Raw genomic sequence first — 21,953 nt, 5'->3', positions numbered from 1 at the left:
TGTCCCAGAATCTCCAGATTATATCCAGGCAGGAATGCTTGGCTGGTGTTCCAGAATCTCCAGATTATATCCAGGCAGGAATGCTTGGCTGCTGTTCCTGAATCTCAGATTATATCCAGGCAGGAATGCTTGGCTGCTGTTCCTGAATCTCAGATTATATCCAGGCAGGAATGCTTGGCTGGTGTCCCAGAATCTCCAGATTATATCTGGGTAGGAATGCTTGGCTGGTGTCCCAGAATCTGCAGATTATATCCAGGCAGGAATGCTTGGCTGGTGTTCCAGAATCTCCAGATTATATCCAGGCAGGAATGCTTGGCTGGTGTCCCAGAATCTCCAAATTATATCTGGGTAGGAATGCTTGGCTGGTGTTCCAGAATCTCCAGATTATATCCAGGTAGGAATGCTTGGCTGCTGTTCCAGAATCTCCAGATTATATCTGGGTAGGAATGCTTGGCTGCTGTTCCAGAATCTCCAGATTATATCCAGGCAGGAATGCTGGGCTGGTGTTCCAGAATCTCAGATTATATCCAGGCAGGAATGCTGGGCTGGTGTCCCAGAATCTGCAGATTATATCCAGGCAGGAATGCTTGGCTCCTCCCTCTGGGCTCACATCTCCCAGTGGGATGCTGCAGTTCTTATCAGCCATGCAGGGACATTCCATAGCTGTTATCAGCAGGTGTCTCCCCAGAGGGAGGAGTGGCTGTGGAAGAGATAAGGCAAACTGCCCACTTAACAGAAGACAACTGCCATCCAGATGGCAAATAGAATACATCTTGCCTTGTTTGTCCTTCAGACACAAACGAAGAGTGGCTTTGTCTTGTGTTGTCTTTGCAGATCACAGGTGCTACAACAGCACGGGCGTGGATTACCGGGGCACGGTGAGCGTGACGCGCTCGGGGCGGCAGTGCCAGCCCTGGAACTCGCAGTACCCCCACACCCACACCTTCACTGCTGCCAGGTACCCCGAGCTCAACGGGGGCCACTCCTACTGCAGGAACCCTGGCAACCAGAAGGACGCCCCGTGGTGCTTCACCCTGGATGAGAACCTCAAGTCAGAGCTCTGCGATGTCCCAGCCTGTGGTAATGCCTGACCCGGTGTGGGCTGGAGCTGGGGGAAAGGGGATGGGTTTTGGTGCCTTGTGCAGGCTGCCCTGGAGCAGAGGCTGGGCAGAGCTCCAGAATAAAGCAGGGATTCATTCAAAGGAATGGATCTCCCCAATGGATCCACCTCGGGCAACACCCAAGATGAACCAAAATGGCCCCAAAATGCACGAGCGGGCACGGGCTCTGTCCCTGGGATCAGTTCTGCTCCATTTGCACCTTGCAGTTCATTGTCCCATTCCAGCTTTAGCCCCTGCAGTCCCACCCTGCTTGTTTTTCTCTCTCCAGCCCATGGGGTTTGTGCTCTTGGGCTGAGATTTGGATCATTTGTCCTTGGTGCCCAGCTGGAGCAGGAATTGTTTTGTCTCCCTGCTCTGTGCACAGAGCTCAGCATCCCCTGATGTGAGCCCAGCCCCACACACTAAAGCAGCACAGAATGGGAAAATAGAAAAGCCAAACCTGAGGCATCAGTTTGGTGCACAAAATGTTTGTAGGAAAGGCTGGCTGGCCCTGCTCCCAGGACACCTTTGAGCACTTGCTGCCACTGCAGTGACAAAGTGGTGGCATGAAAATAATTTCCTGGGGAATGGCTGTGCACTGCCAGCTCAGGTGTTCCTGACTGTCCAGGTTGTTGTTCCAATCAATACAACTCCTTAGGCCAAATTAAACCATAGAAACATGGAATTGTTTAGGTTGGAAAAGCCCTCCAAGGTCATCAAGTCCAACAACCTCCAGCACTGCCAAGGCCACCACTGCCCCATGTCCCCAAGTGCCACATCCACACATTCAAATGCCTTTTAAAGTCCCTTTTAAGACCCCACCACTGCTCTGGGCAGCTGTGCCAGGCTGGACAACCCTTTCAGTGAAGAAATTTTCCTAAATACCCAATCTCAGTCTCCTCTGGTGTAACTTGGGGCCGTTCCCTCTGCTCCTGTCCCTGTTCCCTGGAGCAGAGCCCGACCCCCCCGGCTGTGCCCTCCTGGCAGGAGCTGTGCAGAGCCACAAGGGCCCCCTGAGCCTCCTCTGCTCCAGGCTGAGCCCCTGCCCAGCCTTTTTCCCTTCCCTGGACACGCTCCAGCCCCTCCATGGCTTTCTTCTTGTGGGGGGCCCAAAAACAGGGAGAGGGTTTGAGATGCACATGATAGAGGCCAGACTATCTGCCTTCCCCCTGATCTACCCTTTCAGTAAGAACATGATTTAGATCCCATTTTGGCATCGATTCCATCTTTCCATTAATTGAAAAAGACTTTGGAGCAGACTCAGAACATGTCTCCCTGCAGGAATGTTCATAACCATAACCAGAAAAAATGTGATTTGGTTCTGGCTCTGGAGCAGGAACATCAAAGGTATCTCGTTTCCAAGGGGAAAGGTAAATGTTACTGTGACAACTTGTAGGCAGCATCAAATTTGGTGTGAAACTTTGAATTTCCACAACATCTCTGGGTGGATTTCTGGCATGTCCATGCAAATAGCTGTGGTTTTTTTCTTGGCCTGTTATCAATATTGTTATTTCTACATGCAGATAAAACAATTAGGACCCATTTGTTCTGGTCTTCCATTCACTTCCCCCCAGCTCTCTGAAAAGCAGAATCAAATGAGAGCTGAATCTCCTTTTTTGTTCATTTTGCAAACCCAAAATGCAGCCAGGGCAGTTCTATAAACACAAATTTCAAATCCATTTAAGAGGACCTGGCAATGCCACCTCTATTTTTGACACAAGGCCTGAGCTGCGTTGGCAGTGCTGGTTTAGGAGTTGGACTTGCTGATCTCTGATGGCTTTTCTGTAATTTCCCCCACACTTTTTGAGTCCTGTACCTCTTCTGCTGTTATTGCAACAGGAATAACAAAAAGCTATCCTGAAGATTCCTGTGCCAGTCCCCTCTAGATGGGCTCTGAGGTGCCAGGCCTGCCTCAGGCTTTTGATCTGGGATACCAGGACTCTTTTGGAGCCAAACTCTGATTTTCAGGCTTTGCTTGATAATAACTGAGATAGGCTGGCTATGGGCTGGAGAATTCCTGACAAAGTTTTTAATTGCCAAAACCTCTCACTGCTGCCTTACTTAAATGGTTGTTCTGTGGCTTTATTATTCTAAATACAAGCAGGGCTGGATCAGGTGAGCAGTAATTGAATTGTTAAGTGCTAATCTGCATATTAAAACCAGAATACTGTGTGGGACTTGCATTCTGCTGGTTTTGCACTGGCTGAAAGAGCCATTTCAGGCCTGTTTTAATCAGCATTGTGCATTCTGCCCCACCAGGACATGCCTAGATGGGAAATGGATTTAATTAGGGTGGCTCCCAAGAAGCTCATTAACCTAATGAGGCTTCACGGTGGGGGCTGCTACTTAATAAGAATAATAATTGCCTTTGACTGGAATAGCTCAGGTGATGAACTGGTGCCCAGGTCTCCCTCTGCCTCGTGCTGCTGCTTTCTTTTCCTTTCTTCAACTGTATCTCACAAGCTGTGAGAGATTTGTTTCATCAAAGTTTGTCAACCTGATTGCAGGGAGAGGTGAAACACGGGGTAATTCGAGCATGAGGCTTAGCAAAGCCCAGCCTAAGAAGGTTGGGAAGGGCAGTGTGTGAATCCCTACCTCTCTGGGAACAGGGAAAACGCCATGGGGGTGGTGCTTTAGTCCCGTCTCCTTTCCCAAAGGCTGGAGGAATATTTGGGCTACCTCTCCTCTCAATTAAAAACCAGATGGCACAACTTAATCTGAAAGGAATGATCAGAGAGGACGTGAGGGGAGCAGAGGACAGCGTGAGCTGAAAGAGGAGAGGGGTTATGCAAAGTGACATCCAGAACCATTTGAACTTTGCCTCTGTCACAATTTGAGTCGAGCCCAAGCTTCAGATCAAGTTCATGTTTAATGAAGTGCATAAAAGAGATCTGTGTGGGCCGCTAAGCACTTGTACAAATCCAGCCTGGAAAACACAGACAAACAAACTGGAGTGACCCTGCAGGGATAATAAAACATTCCCTGTTCTCCCAGGGTCCCCAAGGCAGCCCCAGGCATTCCCAAGTCCCTTGGAAACAGCCAGGGCTCCAGGGATCCTCCAGTCCCCTGGAGTGAGCGTGTTAATCCAGGTGTAATTCCACCCTAAGCCTTGGGAATGCTCCTGGGAAATGGCAGAGCAGGGAGGGCTCTGTGTGCCCTGCCTGGGGCACTCGGGAGGGGGATCTGTCCCTGTCCTTGTCCCTGTGCCCAGGATCTTGGGATGGAGGATCTGTCCCTGTCCCTGGGGCTCTAGGGATTTGGGATCTGTCCTTGTCCCTGTGCCTGAGGATCTTGGGATGGAGGATCTGTCCCTGTCCCTGGGGCTCTAGGGATTTGGGATCTGTCCTTGTCCCTGTGCCTGAGGATCTTGGGATGGAGGATCTGTCCCTGTCCTTGTCCCTGTGCCCAGGGATCTTGGGATGGAGGATCTGTCCCTGTCCTTGTCCCTGTGCCTAGGGATCTTGGGATGGAGGATCTGTCCCTGTCCTTGTCCCTGTGCCCAGGATCTTGGGATGGAGGATCTGTCCCTGTCCTTGTCCCTGTGCCTGAGGATCTTGGGATGGAGGATCTGTCCCTGTCCCTGTGCCTGGGGTGCTTGGGATGGAGGATCTGTCCCTGTCCCTGGGGCTCTAGGGATTTGGGATCTGTCCTTGTCCCTGTGCCTGAGGATCTTGGGATGGAGGATCTGTCCCTGTCCTTGTCCCTGTGCCCAGGGATCTTGGGATGGAGGATCTGTCCCTGTCCTTGTCCCTGTGCCCAGGGATCTTGGGATGGAGGATCTGTCCCTGTCCTTGTCCCTGTGCCCAGGGTATTCAGGAGAGGGATGTATTCCTGTCCCTGGGGCTCTCAGATTTGGGATCTGTCCCTGTCCCTGGGGCTCTCAGGATGGGGGATCTGTCCCTGTCCCTGGGGCTCTCGGATTTGGGATCTGTCCCTGTCCCCCCGTGGGGCTGCCTGAGCTCCTCCCAAAGCCTCTCCCCTCTCCCACATCTCCCAGCCCAGGGATGCAGGGCTGGGTGTCCTGGGCAGTGGCAAAGAGGGATCCAGAATATTTCCAAAATGCCCTGGGAAGAGCCCTGAGAGGGAGCAGGGGTTGCAGGGAGCCTTTGGGCTGTGTTACACCATCCTCCTTCCCAGCTCTTCTGGATTCCTCCCTTTTATCCCAGCTCTCCTGACACCTCACACTGCTTGCCTGGTTCTGCTTGTACTGAGCTGTTCTTTTTTCACCTCCATCTGCTTGCATCCATTCCTTTTTGGTGGAAAGGGGTTGGTTGAACCTTTAAAGGGAGACAGCTCAATCCAGACTGTTCTCCTTTAAATTGTCTCAAACCAAGACACAAAATAAGGAGATTGTATTCCCACCAGAGCTTTTCCTGGAATCACAGAATGCTTGGAAAGGACCTTAAAAATCATTTAGCTCCAACTCCCTGCCAGGGGAAGGGGCACATCCCACAAGCTTCTTCCATAAGATGTTTTAGAAATTCCATTTTCTGTGGGTCTGTGTCAGGCCATGACTTCATTTCAGCCCAAGCCAAGGCCACGTCTTTCCTGCCTATCAGTAGGTTTGACCTGGCAGGGACTGCTCCTGTGTGTTCTCACAGAACTGTTCCTCCACAAAATAATTTCTCCTTTTAATATTAATTGAATAAAACAGCATTCAAGGTGGATTTCAGCAAGATTAAAAGGATGTTTTATTATTTTTAACACTGTAGTTGACCCAGGGATATGTTTGACTCCGTGGGATGCTTCATTCCTTCTGGGTTCTTTTTTTTCCTTTCTGAACCAGATTACAAGGATTCCAAGGAGAAGAACAAAATGGAAATCCTGTACATCCTGGTGCCAAGTGTCACCATCCCCCTGGCCATAGCCTTGCTGTTCTTCTTCATCTGCATCTGTCGCAACAACCAGAAATCCTCGTCCCCTCCGGTGCAGAGGCAGCCCAAGCACGTCCGGGGGCAGAACGTGGAGATGTCCATGCTCAACGCCTACAAACCAAAGGTGAACCCTCGTTTCTGCTCCCACACCTGCAGCCAGGGAGGGAAATGCTTCAAACAACCCAGCACTGAGGCATTCAGGGGGTTTCCAGCCTGGGATTTGTGTGATTTCTGTGAGGGTTTTCTCAGCAGCAGCAGCAGCAGCGTGTGCTGGACCAAGGGGGGGATTCCTGTGTGTCAGCGTCTCTGGAGAAATAATGGAGTTTTTGTGGGATAAAGCAAGAAAGCCCTTCCTGAAGCATCTCCAAAACACCTCATTTAAGTGAGAGGGTAATGCAGGTAAAGATGTGGTTCAGCATTTCCTCAGGAGAGCTTTTCATGGCTGTGCTCAGTTCATCTGTCACCTTTCACTCAGCTCAAATCACCTTGGGAAAGATTTGTTCCTTGGGTTTTCAGGCTTCCCCATTCCCTCAGCTAAAAGCAGAAATGTCCAAAACAGCCTCAAAGCTCTGCCTGCAGCACAGCTCCTGCTGCTGCTGTTTGGCTTCAGCACAGCCCCACATCCAGGAAGAATTTTAAAAATCATCTTGATGGAAGTGTGACCAACCTTGTGTTCCTTTCTCCTGGTGGGACGTGCAGGCAGGGCAGGGCTGGAGGTGCCTCCTGCCATCCACAGGCACAGGAATGCCCTGGAAGAGCATTTCCCCTGTGTCCCACACCATGCCAAGGCTCCTGATCCTCAGGAGTCCCTTCCAACTCGGGATATTTTATGGTTCTTCAAGAACTTGATGGGCTTTGCTCCTTTGGAATTTGGTGGAATTTCTTTTAGAGTGAAAACCTGTATCTCAATCCCACACACACTGGCCTGGTGAATTTATCCTCATTTTCCTTGGAAGTTCCCAATTCCAGCTTTCCTGTACAGCTTGGAGTGGTTTTAGCTCAAAATGTTGGTAGCAGTAAAAAAGCATTTAATAAAGTCAGTGTCCAAACTGTATCTTGCATCCAACCTCCTGGAATATTTTGTTAAATTTGGGGTTGCCTCTTGCTCCTTGTTCTGCTGGGAATTGGGGGTTCAGGCCTGAAGATAATAGGAATGCCAGCATCCTTTTCTTGAGGATGCAATTCCCACTTTTCCTGCTGGCACTCACAGCACAGGAAAGCAGAAATTCCTGGAGATGTTTGCAAATATTGACCATTCTCTTTCCTTTCAATTTTCAAATCATGTGCTGCAGGAGTATTTTCATTTATTTATGCTAATTCAGGATTTTCCCACTGGGAAAGCCAGCTCTCCTTGTCTCCAGTGTTTTGATTGCCTTTCAAACAATATTTTCAAGGAAAGGAAATGGAATCTTATTTTGAAAATTGATGTCAGCTTTGGGTGAAAACACATTTAAGCTTCGAGCTCCCACTGAGGCAGTTGTTTGCTTGGATAAATAGGAATGTTAGCATTTCCTCCAGTTTTAAGGGACTTTAATTGCCTTCAAAAATATAATAAATTAGGGACATCTTGTCCTGGAGCTGAAGAAGAGGTGGAAGGGGTGGGTTTCCTTCTCCCTTTCCCCTGACCTGCTGCCTCTTGTGTATTTTACACTTCCCTACATTTTGGACACCCGTGTGTGACAAATACTTGTCAAACAAAAGCTGAGCAGATTTACAACTGCTCCACTCCAAATGAGCCCTTCCTGCCAAAACTTTATGACTTCATTTTCTTCCCCCAGTTTTCCACTCTGTTGGTTCAAACAGACGGACCCAGGCTCAGGTCAGACAGAGGTCATTTCACTTTCATTACTAAAATATAATTTACAATATGCCAGACCTAAACAAGTTTTAGCCTAAAGGATTTGGGTAATATAAACCATCTGTTCCTCAACAATATAGCTAATTTCCTGCCATCACTGTGCAGTCTACTGGGCTGCCTCCTTAAATGGCTTTACTATTATTATTATTATTATCATCATTATTATGATTATTAATGCAGTGTTTGTATAAAGTCATAAGTGATCAATACAATTAGAATTAATTCATGCAAAAACTGCTTTTTTCTATGATTATTTGAAACGTCAGGTTTTTTTCCCACATTGCCACTGGAAAGCTGGCCTTGCATGATTTCAGGAATGCAAACGCCAATGTTTGCACTAATTTACAGAACCTAGATCCCAAACTCATTAACCTTAAATTACTACCTGTGGATTTACTGAGGGCCCTAAATGAGTGGGTTTGGGTGTTACAAGCACAAGTGGAAGTTGGGAATAATGCAGGTTCTTTATGGCCCAGGAGTGAATATCTGCACACCAAAGGGCAATAAATGTTTAAAAGGTTTGCCTTTCTCCTTTGAGAAACTCACTGTCAGCGTTTCAGGATGGAACAGAAAAGTGGCAACAGACACAGACTCTGCTGTACCTGGAAGGGTTAACAGCAAAGTCAAGGGAAAATTGGCTACAAGAACATGGTTTTTAAAACAAAATCATTTTTTCCTGCTAAAACTCCAGGCCCTGGCCCAGAAAACACTTCAGCATGGACCTCTTAGAGCATGGGAATTGCCTCAGTTCCTGAAATTAGTCACATTCAATTGGAAGTACAGGAATGCCCAAGGCCAAATGCTGAGATGCTGATGGTTCCTGGGTATATTTGGATCCAATTCTTGTTGTATCTGACCTTGTGGAGAGGATGGAAGGGAATTCTTTTTGTTACCTTTGGGAGCATGCTGATCCCATTTGGATCCCGGTGATCCCGTTTGGATCCCGGTGATCCTGTTTGGTTCCCGATGCCCCTCGGGCTGTGCCTGCCACCAGGGGGATCACTGCTCCTGTGTCCTCCTCCTTGGCTCCCACACATCCTGCACCAAGAGATTTCCCTTTAAAAAGGCCATTTTCAGTCCTGACCTGTTCTTGGTGTTTCTCTCACAGAGCAAAGCCAAGGAGCTGCCCCTCTCCGCCGTCCGCTTCATGGAGGAGCTGGGCGAGTGCGCTTTTGGGAAGATCTACAAGGGCCACCTCTACCTGCCGGGCATGGACCACGCCCAGCTGGTGGCCATCAAGACCCTCAAAGACTTCAACAACCCTCAGCAGTGGGCGGAATTCCAGCAGGAGGCGTCGCTGATGGCCGAGCTGCACCACCCCAACATTGTGTGCCTGCTGGGCTGCGTGACGCAGGAGCAGCCCGTGTGCCTCCTGTTCGAGTACACCAACCAGGGCGACCTGCACGAGTTCCTGGTGATGCGCTCGCCCCACTCGGACGTGGGCTGCAGCAGCGATGAGGACGGCACGGTCAAGTCCAGCCTGGACCACGGGGACTTCCTGCACATCGCCGTGCAGATCGCCGCCGGCATGGAGTACCTGGCCGGGCACTTCTTCGTGCACAAGGACCTGGCCGCCCGCAACATCCTGATCGGGGAGCAGCTCCACGTGAAGATCTCCGACCTGGGGCTCTCCAGGGAGATCTACTCGGCCGATTACTACAGGGTGCAGAACAAGTCCCTGCTGCCCATCCGCTGGATGCCCCCCGAGGCCATCATGTACGGCAAGTTCTCCTCCGACTCCGACATCTGGTCCTTCGGGGTGGTTTTGTGGGAAATATTCAGCTTCGGCCTCCAGCCCTACTATGGGTTCAGCAACCAGGAGGTGATCGAGATGATCCGGAAGCGCCAGCTGCTGCCGTGCTCCGAGGACTGTCCCCCCAGGATGTACAGCCTGATGACGGAGTGCTGGCACGACCTGCCCTCCCGCAGGCCGCGCTTCAAGGAGATCCACGCGCGCCTGCGCTCCTGGGAGGGCCTCTCCAGCCACACCAGCTCCACCACCCCCTCGGGCGGCAACGCCACCACCCAGACCACCTCGCTGAGCGCCAGCCCCGTCAGCAACCTCAGCAACCCCCGGTACCCCAACTACATGTTCCCGGCGCAGGGCATCCCCCAGGGCCAGCTGGCGGGGTTCATGGGGCCGCCACTGGCGCAGAACCAGCGCTACATCCCCATCAACGGGTTCCCCATCCCGCCGGGCTACGCCGCCTTCCCCGCGCCCCACTACGCCCCGCAGGCCGCCCCCAGGGTGATCCAGCACTGCCCCCCTCCCAAGAGCCGCTCGCCCAGCAGCGCCAGCGGCTCCACCAGCACGGGCCACGTCACCAGCCTGCCCTCGTCGGGCTCCAACCAGGAGGCCAACATTCCCCTGCTGTCCCACATGGCCATCCCCAGCCACCCGGCGGGCATGGGCATGACGGTGTTTGGCAACAAAACTCAAAAACCCTACAAAATGGACTCCAAGCAGTCTTCCCTGCTGGGGGACTCCAGCGTGCACGGACCCAACGACTCGGTGATCTCGGCGGAGTTGTAAATACGCGAGGCCTTTGTACAGAGAACCCTTCGGACGCAGACTCGGCGGGGGCAGGAGAGATGGGGTTTTTTTCCTATTCAGATATTTTATTGGAGGTCCTTTTCTGGTTGTTGGACAGATGTCGCAGCAAAGTGTCTTCTGTGAAGTTTCACTGCTCGCCAGGATGGGCAGGCACAGCCAGACAGATCCTCACGGTGGGAATCCCCAGCCTTGGCCACGATTCCCCAGGTGCCACCAACAACTCAAAGAGGGGCGGAGGGAATCTGAGGGGTTTTTTTAAAATAAAAACGTTTTATCCGATGCTTTTTCACAGCTTTTTGAAGCGTGGTTTGAATCACGGGAACTTTTTTGTAATACTGAAAACCATATTTTAATATTTGTCTCTTTTTTTAGGAGATGCAAAGATTCGGAGATCTGGGTGTGCAATTTCAGTGCCAATAGGGAAAATATTTGTAAATGTTGCGGTCGAGGATTGTGTTTCAAATGTGTGATCTGAGAGCTGAATCAGTTACTTCAGGTGGGATTTTGGTCTTTGGTTTGGTTGGGAGTCTGAGCTCAGATTCGTACCAAAAAATGTCATTTATGTGACAGCACAAATGCTGGAGTTATCAGCTTGCAGTCTACAAACCTCATCTGCTGCTGGCTGCTGAGGACAGCTGGAGCTCTTAAGGAATTGCCTTAAAGGAAATGAAATTAAAGGGCTTTAATTTCAGAACCTGAATCAACTTCTTCAAAGATAACATTTCATGATCTATTCGCTCAAGCAGGAATTTTATATCCTTTTGTTGCTATGCAACTGTGTAATGGAAAAGCGCCAAACCACAATTTTAGAGTGACAATCAGCTTTCCCAGGAATATTTATTGTGTCATTTCAGTGACTCTGACTCCAGTAACCCTGGAAAAAGGGAGGCTCACATTCCATCAGGCAGCAAATCCATCGATAGCAATTGTGTCTAATAATGTGAATTAGTGCTGATTTTCCACTTAGAAATGCACCATTTGTGTCATTAAAAAACCCATTCAGGTAGAACCAATCGAGATTCTTCATTTGAAACCACTTTAATGAGTTACACACGTGCTGTGTACGGTACATTTTCCACAGACTCTTTTTTTGTACTGAATAATATTTTTATTGTCCACAAAACCCAATCTTTTTGCTCAGTTGACAATGTTGTATAAAAGGACTATTTTTATCTTTTTTTGCACAAAAGTGTGATGATGTTTTTGTACAGCAGAAGTGAAAATACATCTCTGCATTTTATATCTTGGGGCTGTTTCTTTTGATTTTTACCCTGATGTAGATGTTCCTGAAATATATTATGGTGATACTCAGCCACTACCTTATACAAATATCTTTCTTTGTTTTCACTGCATGCGTTTAATCACTGTATTACTTGATGATTGAGTTATTAATTACGGGCATTTCAATTAGGCAAGCATGAAAAAAAAAATGTAATAACAAAGGCTATTTTATAATTGAGATATGTGCATTTTGTATTTCACGTGCCAGAGATGATATTAAACACTGATTATTTTATGCTGCTGTTTATTAAAACATTGTTTTACCACGAACACGTCGGCATTTCCTCCATCCTGAAGGATCCCTGGCTCCCAGTTTCCAGGGAAGCTGAGCTGCTATCAGCCAAGCATCCTTGGCTTTAACCAGGAATTTGGAATAACCAAATCCTTCAGGAGCAGCGGTGGGATCATAAAATGATCCCTCACACACTTTGTGGTTTTATGTTCAAACAGCTCAGGCTCAGTTTGAGGTTTCTCCTTTATTTCAAAGCTGGGTCCTTGAGGTCAGAGTATTTTTGGGTATGGAGCAGCTCTGAGCAGCACACCTGGAAAGCCTTGGGAGGACCTCTCCCTGCCCTCCCTCCCTCTCAGCTGGGAGATCTGGGAATTCTGAGGCTGAAATCATAGTCTGGCTCACACCTGATGCACAGGGAGGTGACACAGGGAGGCAGGAACTGGTGAGGTCATTATGGAAAAGAAATGCTGCCAGAAATGGAGGAGTCACTCCTCAGGTGGGAATGCAGACAGGGGATGAAAGCTGGCTTTGTGGCGAACAAAAGGAGAGGGGATATTCCAGATGCTAAACCATCATCCCTTCCTTCTTCAAGGAGAGAGCAGAGCCAGGGCTGTTGGAAATGCAGCAGCCTTGGCTGGATGGAGGAGCTCTGGAGGAGTGGGAATAAAACTCTGGATAAACGGCGTTCACTGAGCCTCCAGTCTGGACAAGCTCACCCCCTCCAGGCTGCTTGTGCTGCTGTGAAAGAGAATAAATATTTGCTGATGTAAAGACCACTGAGGCAGAGCCTGAAATGGGGATTTGGATCCTTTGTTCCCACAGAGGAGAGGCTGGGCTGGAATTCTGCATTCCCTGAGTTGAGAGGAAAAGGCCAGAGCTGCCTGTGCAGAAATGAGGGCTGGAAAGCTCAGAACTCACCAGGATTTGTGTTTACTCAAGGATCAGGTCAGGAGGGAATCTGTGCCTTGCTTTGTAGGAACAAGGATTCCCAGGAAGGTTTGGAAATCCTCGATCCCATTTCCTTGTCCTGTGGTCTGTGCTCACCAGGAGAGCCCTGAAACACCCCCAGCTCCAGCCTGCCAGGAGAACACTCCAAGCACAAACCCCTGCTGGATCCAAGGCTCTGCAATGTGGCCTTACCTCCCACATCCATTGGCTCTCATTCCTGCACACTCAGCAGGAGGAATTTGGCTTTTGGGTGGGATTCAGCCTCTTTGGGGTGCCTGAGCTTTGGCTTTGCCTCCTCCACACGGGGTCAGGGATGCAAAGGAGAGGCTTTGGCTTGGGAGGGACCTTCAATCCCACCCCATTCCATGGCAGGGACACCTCCCACTGTCCCAGGGTGTCCAGCCTGGCCTTGGGCACTGCAGGGATCCAGGGGCAGCCACAGCTGCTCTGGGAATTCCATCCCAGCCCCTCCCAGGGAACAATTCCTTCCCCAAATCCCGTTGGATTTCAGGGATTTGCTGGTGCAGCCCAAGCTCCCAGGTGGTTCTGCTGTGAGCACAGGGGCCATAAAGCAGAGTCCTAAGCCAGCAAAAAGAAACATTGGGATAGAGTTGCTCTAAAGAACATTTTTTGCACAACAGCACAATAATATTTTTTCAAAACCGCTAGACAAAAAAAAGAGTCAATTTTTCATTTGCAGAAAAATTTGACAGCATCTTTCTTGTGTATTTCAATATTTTAACCAGTGTTTCTTTATGAATTCATGGTTCTGTGGTCAGGGGGTGGAATGAGCAGCTGGTTCTGCTGCAGAACATCCATGGAAAAAAAGGGAAAATTCCCTTTCCATGGGCCTGGAGCCTCTCAAAGATGTGATGTCTGTGCAATCCAAGCAGCAATTTTTTATCTTGATGTGGTCTATCTTTTATAGGAGGAGAGGGAATATTGCCCCCCAGTTGGTCACTCTCCAGCCCACGGTATTTCTGCCTGTTTGATCTCCCCCAGATTAAAGTTCAGCCCATTGCAGGACAGTTTATATTGCTGAGGTAATAGAAAATTATTAAAAACAGAGAGAGACACAATATTGGGGCTGCACATCAAAAGCTCTTTAAGACAAAGGAGGGAAAATTGACTCAAAACTGGAATTATTGGAAGCATCTGTGGTGTCCTTTATTTCCCATTTAACAGTGCAACACATTTGGGAATGGTGTTGGGCTGGTGCTGGGCCCTAATTTGCTGAGTTTTACCCTAAACCCTGTGGTTTATCTGCTCCTGCAGAGGGAACAGCAGCTCTTGGTAAATTAATTTTGACCTTGAGACACAAAGGAGGATTCTGCAGCGCTGTAACCTTCAGCTGTGTGGAGGATTTGGGTTCTTTTAATGGAATTTAAAAGCAGAAACCTCTGTTAGATTTATGAGGAACACGTGGGTTTATGAACCACGAGTGGCGCTGGGAGCAGGATCTGTTGGGGAATATCTGTGTCAATCCAGTGGGGTTTTTATGGGCACTTCCAGAGTTTATCAAAACCCCAATCACATTTTGGAGCAGCAGGGACAACGAGGATTCCCAATCCCCCTCAGTGGGTGCTGGGTCCATCCAGAGCTGTGCAAGGCAGAGCCACGGGAGGGGTCCCCATGGAAGGGGCAGTGCTGGAGTCTGGGATTTGGATTTTGGGGTGGGTCAGCCCCTGGCTCCAGGTGGTTGGGGCCACTGGGGAATGGGCAGAACATCCCATCCATGGAAAAAATACCCTGTAATGGGAGCTCAGCTGCCTGTGCTCACCAATTCCTGCCCCTGGGAGGGGGCAGCCCCAGCACAAAGGGGTGGAGAGAGCCCTGGGAGGAGGGTGTGGGTGGGATGGGTGAAGTCCTCTGGGGTCATCGAGTCCAGCTGCTCCACCTGCACTGCCCCAGCAGCACTGCCCCGTGTCCCCAAATGCCACATCCACAGGCATTTAAAACCCCTGCAGAGATGGGGACTCCACTGATGTCTCAGGTTTGGCTTTTCTATTTTCCCATTCTGTGCTGCTTTAGTGTGTGGGGCTGGGCTCACACCAGGGGATGCTGAGCTCTGTGCACAGAGCAGGGACACAAAACAATTCCTGCTCCAGCTGGGCACCAAGGACAAATGATCCAAATCTCAGCCCCAGAGCACAAACCCCGTGGGCTGGAGAGAGAAAAACAAGCAGGGTGGGACTGCAGGGGCTAAAGCTGGAACGGGACAATGAACTGCAAGGTGCAAATGGAGCAGAACTGATCCCAGGGACAGAGCCCGTGCCCGGCCGTGCATTTTGGGGCCATTTTGGTTCATCTTGGGTGCAGCCCTGGCTGGGCTCTGGTGCTGCCCAAGGTGCATCCATGGAGGAGATGCTTTGAATAAATCCCTGCTTTATTCTAGAGCTCTGCCCAGCCTCTGCTCCAGGGCAGCCTGCACAAGGCATCAGCACCACTGTGCCCATGTCTGACCACCCTTTCTGTAAAGCAAATTCCAAAATCTCCACCCTGAGCTGCCCTGGCCCAGCCTGGGGCCGTTCCCTCTCCTCCTGTCCCTGTTCCTGTTCCTGGGAGCAGATCCCAAACCCCTCCTGTCAGGAGCTGTGCAGAGCCAGAAGGGCCCCCCTGAGCCTCCTTTGCTCCAGGCTGAGCTGGAACCTCAGGGAGGAATTTGGGAATTTCTGAAGAACCAGAGCAGAGGAGAACAGGGTAGGAAAGAGCCATGGGAATAAGAATTCCTGGGAATAACAAACCCTGGTGGTGCTGCTGTGTCTCCATCCAGGATAAGGACCCAGGGATACCTTCCAGGTAGGATTTGTTCCATGTTTCTGTTTGTTTTATCAGGGAATTTGTCATCGGCATTTGCTGAAATACAACAGGGGCCTGCAGAGCCATTAAATGTCCAAAAGGCTTGGATAAAGTGAGACATTTTAACAGCTCCTGCCAGGAGAGATTTATTCTGCACAGAAAAACTGGGATTTATCTGGGAAACCAGGCAAACACGCCAGAGGTAGAAAGTTTGAGTTGTTTAAAAATACAAGATATGCACAGCAAACAAACTCTGGTCCCTTTGGTGCCTGGTGACAAAGCTGCTCCATCTGGGAGTCACAGAGGGCTGGATGTTTTCCCCTCACACCATGGATCAGTTTGGGAAGCCATGGATTGACTTCCTCAGCAGCTCTGAGAAGCAGGAAGAAAATCAATATTTCACTTGTGACCAGGTGAGGAAACAGATGGAGATTTGTGTCTTCTCTAGTGGAAAATATTGAGATTTGTTTTCTGTAGTGGCTGTGGGTGTAAAAACCATTGCTGTAAAAACAATTGCTGCACAACATTGCTGTAAAAACCCACACTGCTGAGCTGGGATGAGCAGGGTCTGGGCTGTTCCCTGTGCAGACAGGAATCATCCCTGTGTTCCCTGTACAGACAGGAATCATTCCCATTCCCTGTGCAGACAGGAATCATCCCTGTGTTCCCTGTGCAGACAGGAATCATCCCTGTGTTCCCTGTGCAGACAGGAATCATTCCCATTCCCTGTGCAGACAGGAATCATCCCTGTGTTCCCTTTGCACACAGGAATCATTCCCATTCCCTGTGCAGACAGGAATCATCCCTGTGTTCCCTGTACAGACAGGAATCATCCCTGTGTTCCCTGTACACACAGGAATCATTCCCATTTCCATCTGCAGACAGGAACCATTCCCATTCCCTGTGCACACAGGAATCATTCAATCATTCCCATTCCCTGTACAGACAGGAATCATTCCCATTCTCTGTGCACACAGGAATCATTCCCATTCCCTGTGCAGATAGGAACCATTCCCATTCCCTGTACACACAGGAATCATTCCCATTCCCTGTACACACAGGAACCATTCCCATTCTCTGTGCACACAGGAACCATTCCCATTTCCATCTGCAGACAGGAATCATTCCCATTCCCTGTGCAGACAGGAACCATTCCCATTCCCTGTACACACAGGAATCATTCCCATTCCCTGTGCACACAGAACCATTCCCATTCCCTGTGCACACAGGAACCATTCCCATTTCCTGTACACACAGGAACCATTCCCATTCTCTGTGCAGACAGGAACCATTCCCATTCCCTGTGCAGATAGGAACCATTCCCATTCCCTGTACACACAGGAATCATTCCCATTCTCTGTGCACACAGGAACCATTCCCATTCCCTCCTGAGCCCAGGGACAGCAGAGGATGCAGCAGTGGCTGGGCTGGAGCTGTGGCCAGGACTCATCGTGGCCCAGATACACCCAGGGCTTCCTTTGATCCCTGGATTTACACTCCATTATCTCCTGGGACTCAGCTGCTCCCCAGCTCTCTGCACTTCAGAAAGGGCTTTAAGGCAGCTGATAATTTCACTTTCAACTTTTCTGGCCTCTCCTATTGTCAGTCTTGATCAGGAGCATGGGGATGAGGTTTAAGATGGGGGATAAAGTGTTTTAATTTGCCACGTGGTCTCTGTTCTTTCCTGTCCTCTGGTTTTGTGGGGTTTGGAGGGTTTTAGGACAAAAAGGTCCAGATTTGTTTCTCTGAACACTCTTGGCCTTTCTTCCTGCCCTCATTCCCACCACGTGAAATGATCCTCTCCCCTCCAGGTCTGCAGGATTTTTCCAAACAACTTCATTTTAATGATGAGTAAAAGAAATTGTGGAGTTTTCTGCCATTCCTGGCTTTTTCTTGGGAATCAGAACAGGGTGAGGGGGAAATTAAAGGAGCAAGAAGATCCAGGTCCAAATGAAGAGCTCACTGTGATTACTGTGGGCAGAAAGCAGCCAGTGCAGCACACCAGGGCTGTGTAATTGTACTAATTAAGAATTAAATCAGGGCTTTGAGGGTCTGTAGAGCCTTGGGTGTTCTGGTTTCTCCAGGGGGTGATTTCAAACACATTGGCAGAAAATACAGCAAACAGGCAGAGCAGAAAGGGGGGAAAAAACCCCATAATTTAATTTAGGGAAATAGCTTTGCAGTGTGTTGGAAAGAGTCTGCACCCAGAAGGTAACAGTGTCTGGTTTTAAAATTATTAACAAATTTATTATTAAATACTAATATTTTAAAATTATTTAAAATATTTTCAGAAACAAAATCAACACATTCAATTATTCATAAATCAATGTTAAGAATTATTCAGACTTCCCAAACCATTCTAAACCTGCTGAACCTGTACAATTCACAGAATTCTGCTGAACCTGTACATTTGAATGTTGGGTTTATTGGAATGAACAAGAACAAGAAGTTGAGTTTGGGAAGCAAAAGTTGTAGTGGGGAACCAGACCCAGGGTCCTGGAGGTCAGGGCTGAGGTAAAACAGGGATTTGGGAAGTGCTGGAGTTTTCTCCCTCACACCCCAGCTGGGTTCTCCACCCCCAGTCCCAGCACAAACCCAAAATTACCAGCTGGATTTTAAGGGAATAGAGAGAAAAGAAAGCTCTGTCTGTTCAAAACCCCTCACCCAAGAGTCTCCTCCTGCTCAGGTGTTTCTGAGGAATGGAGGAATGGAGGGAAAAACCCTTTTCTTCCCAAAGGGAAGTCCCTAAAGTCCCCCACGCCCATTTCTGCCCTTCCTTCCCGGGCAGCCCTGGATTCCTCCAGCAGGGAATGCTCCTCCCAGGAATTCCCAGCACGGAATCCCCTTCTCCAAGCGTTTTCAAGGATGGCTGAGGGACCCCAGAGGTTCTGTGCCACAGGATCAGCTGCTGAAGGGGTGTCCTGGAGGGGAGCCTGGTGACAGAACTGTCCCTGCTCAGCAGGCGACCACAGAACGGGGAGGGAGCAGGGAGGGATCCCAGGTTTCTGTTCCAGCAGCACAAAGTGTCCAGAGTCTGGTGGTGTTGGGAGGGTGGGGAGGCCCTGGAATGGTTTTCCTAAAAAATCTGGGGCTGCCCCTGGATGCCTGGCAGTGCCCAAGGCCAGGCTGGGACAGTGGGAGGTGTCCCTGCCATGGCAGGGCTGGCACTGGGTGGGATTTAAAGTCCCTCCCAACCCAGGATTTTATGATTTTCTGGGAAAGTCCAGTAGCTCACCCAAGAGATCTGTGACTCTGCCTTGGCCTGCAGAGGATATTTTTTATGTTGGTGTTTCCTGTGACTTTTATTTTTGTGCTGGGGGAAAGCAGTCCCTGAATTTTGTAGCATCCTCTGAGAGGAAAGGAGGGAGCCCCTCCTGTGTGACACACTCAGCTCCACTGAGCAGAATAATTCATGCCTGTGGGATCTGAATGAGAAATTCTCAAAAATAAAATCCTTTAGAAGACCCATTTTCCATTGCAGGACTTCCTGGGATGGGGAAGGGCTGTGTCTCTTCACTTCACCATCTCCAGCCACTCAAAAGGTCCCCTTGGCTGTGCCAGGGGACAAATCCCAACACGATTTCTGCTCCCACTGGCACCATTTCAGAAAGCCCAGCCTAACTCCAGGAGGTTTGGGTCTGTGGGCCAAAGAGAGCAATGATTTTCTTTGTCCTGCTAGTGAATATTCCCAATTATTTCATTTCCCATGGAGACATTTGGCAAGCAGTTCCCTCCCCAGCCCCTGCCAGCAGCTCTTGCTCCTAAATGAAACAAATTTTTGGCCTGGCAGGAGCAGCAGATTTGTCATTGTTGGGCCCAGTGATATTTTCATTTTCCCTCATCAATGACATTTATTTCAGGCCATACATATTCCAAGGGCATTTGTAATATTAATAACCAGCACAGGGAAAGCAGGGAATTCTCTCAAAGGAAAACAAAACCCAGGCTCATTTTTAAGGTGCATTTCTTTTGGTGTGTGTGGCATCACTGCTGAAATATTCTTGAAATTAACTTTCAAATGAGCAAATGGAGTCAGATCCCTCGGCCTGGCTCAGCTGCCTTTGGCTCCCTCTGGAATTTGGCATCCTTGGCCTGCTGACAGATTTTTTTAAGGACAAGAAGTTCTCAGCCCTGGTAATCCAAGAGCAGTGGATTCCTAACCCAGTCTATTTCCAGACTCAGAAAAGGGGATGTGGCTGGGACATTGAGGAGAAAAACCTGGCCCTGCTGGAGTTAAATTCCAGTTCCCACTGGTGGAATTGGGATTTCAGTGCAGGATTTTTGCTCAGGTAGAGAATCAGACTGGTTGCAAACCCCAAATGTCTCCAGTTTGTCCTCAAAGCCTGGTTGGCCTTGTGTGGTTTTGATGCTCAGGAATAACTTCCAGGGTTTCATCACAAATTCCAAGTGTGGGAAGGAAGGAAATTGAAGGTCTGTGATGGAATTGTTTTCTGTCATGGACACAGCTTCCAATTTTGCTAAAAGCAAAAGGCCTCTGGCAAAAGCAGCTTTTGACACTTTACAGGGCAGGGATGACAAGGCAGGTTGGGAGGATATCAAAGAGACCAAAATGTGATCAGGGAGCTCAGGAGACCACGTTAGTTCAGAACTGGAGCCTTCCCTTCCTTGAGCCTTCCTGCAGGATGAGACAGCAATGGGATCACAGGATTCCAGAGCTCAGCCAGGGCTCACTCAAGGCTTTGATAGGTATAAAATAGAATTGGCTCAAAATGTTTTGTTTTCACTTCAATCTGCCCCCCTGCCCCAGAGCAGAGGCTGGACAGAGCTCCAGAATAAAGCAGGGATTTATTCAAAGCATCTCTTCCATGGATGCACCTTGGGCAGCACCAGAGCCCAGCCAGGGCTGCACCCAAGATGAACCAAAATGGCCCCAAAATGCACGGCCGGGCACGGGCTCTGTCCCTGGGATCAGTTCTGCTCCATTTGCATCTTGCAGTTCATTGTCCCATTCCAGCTTTAGCCCCTGCAGTCCCACCCTGCTTGTTTTTCTCTCTCCAGCCCACGGGGTTTGTGCTCTGGGGCTGAGATTTGGATCATTTGTCCTTGGTGCCCAGCTGGAGCAGGAATTGTTTTGTCTCCCTGCTCTGTGCACAGAGCTCAGCATCCCCTGATGTGAGCCCAGCCCCACACACTAAAGCAGCACAGAATGTGAAAATAGAAAAGCCAAACCTGAGATATCACCCCAGCCCGGGATTTTTATGGAGGCAGAGTGATGAGGAGGAGCCAGGGCAGAGCTCCAGGCTGTCCCTGAGCAGATGAATCCTGTGGGATTTGCCAGGTTTGTGGTGGGGGCCAGCAAAGAGAAAATCTTTAATTTTCTTCCTTCCCATAAAAACCCCCTGCTAAAGAAATGTTCTGGATTCAGGGCTGTCTCAGGAGTGTTCTCAGGTGGGATTCAGGAAGGTCTGAGCTCCAGGGGGCTGATCCAGGTGGGATGAGATAATCCAGTGTGGCTCCTGTCAGGAAGGAGAATCCCAGAATCCTGGAATGGTTTGGGTTGGGAGTGACCTCAAATCCCACCCAGTGCCACCCCTGCCATGGCAGGGACACCTCCCACTGTCCCAGGCTGCTCCAGTGTCCAGCCTGGCCTCGGGCACTGCCAGGGATCCAGGGGCAGCCACAGCTGCTCTGGGAATTCCATCCCAGCCCTCCCCACCCTCCCAGAGAACAATTCCTTTCCCAAATCCCATCTCAATCCCACCTCTTTCACCTTAAAGCCATTCCCCCTTTCCCTGTCACTCCCTGCCTGTGTAAAGCCATCTCCCCCCTTTTTAAATTCCCTTTCAAAGACTGGAAGGGGCTCTAAGGTTCTCCCTGGAACTTTCTCTTCCCCAGGGTTTTCCAGCCTGAAGAAGTTCCCAAGCAGGGCTCCTTAATTTTATTTTATTTTTTGTTTTTGTTTTTCTGATGGCTGATCCCCCAGTCCCAGCAGGGTCAGGTAGAGCTGGGGAAGGACTGGAATGTGGGGAAAAAATCAGCTGAGCTCATCAGGCTCTCATGGAGCTGGGAACGGCTTTACCTCAGGCTCTGCTTCCTCTTTTTTGGTTCAGTAAAAGGTAACACAGGAATGGAGCAAACCCAAGGCAGGGTCCAGGTGGGATGGGATGAACCACAAAGGAATCAAGGTGAAACAGAAACTTTTCTTCATTTATTTCCAATGTTTGTGCAGTCGCTTCCAAACCCAGGCAAAAAAGCTCCTGGAAAAACACCAAATGGATCTCACAAAACTCGACCTCATGGCAAAAATATTCTTGCCTTAGCTCTGCTTGGCCTCATGAATGATTTT

The 21,953-nt window shown here is 49.5% G+C and overlaps 1 protein-coding gene across 1 annotated transcript in view; it reads left to right on the top strand.

Moving 5' to 3' along the window:
* ROR1 (receptor tyrosine kinase like orphan receptor 1) overlaps positions 1-11,937 on the top strand; it is a 58,386-nt gene extending 46,449 nt beyond the window's left edge. Inside the window, exons 7-9 of the mRNA XM_066555973.1 lie at positions 835-1,080; positions 5,887-6,098; positions 8,941-11,937. Of these exons, the coding sequence (XP_066412070.1) occupies positions 835-1,080; positions 5,887-6,098; positions 8,941-10,365 (1,883 nt within the window). The 3' untranslated portion in view covers positions 10,366-11,937. The remainder of the gene's footprint in view (positions 1-834; positions 1,081-5,886; positions 6,099-8,940) is intronic.
* The last annotated feature ends 10,016 nt before the right edge of the window (positions 11,938-21,953 follow it).

The sequence above is a fragment of the Molothrus aeneus genome, chromosome 9 (assembly GCF_037042795.1).
Source record: "Molothrus aeneus isolate 106 chromosome 9, BPBGC_Maene_1.0, whole genome shotgun sequence".
Taxonomy (NCBI): Eukaryota; Metazoa; Chordata; class Aves; order Passeriformes; family Icteridae; genus Molothrus; species Molothrus aeneus.
The sequence above is the reverse complement of the archived record's forward strand: the minus strand, read 5'-3'. Positions and strand labels throughout refer to the sequence as shown.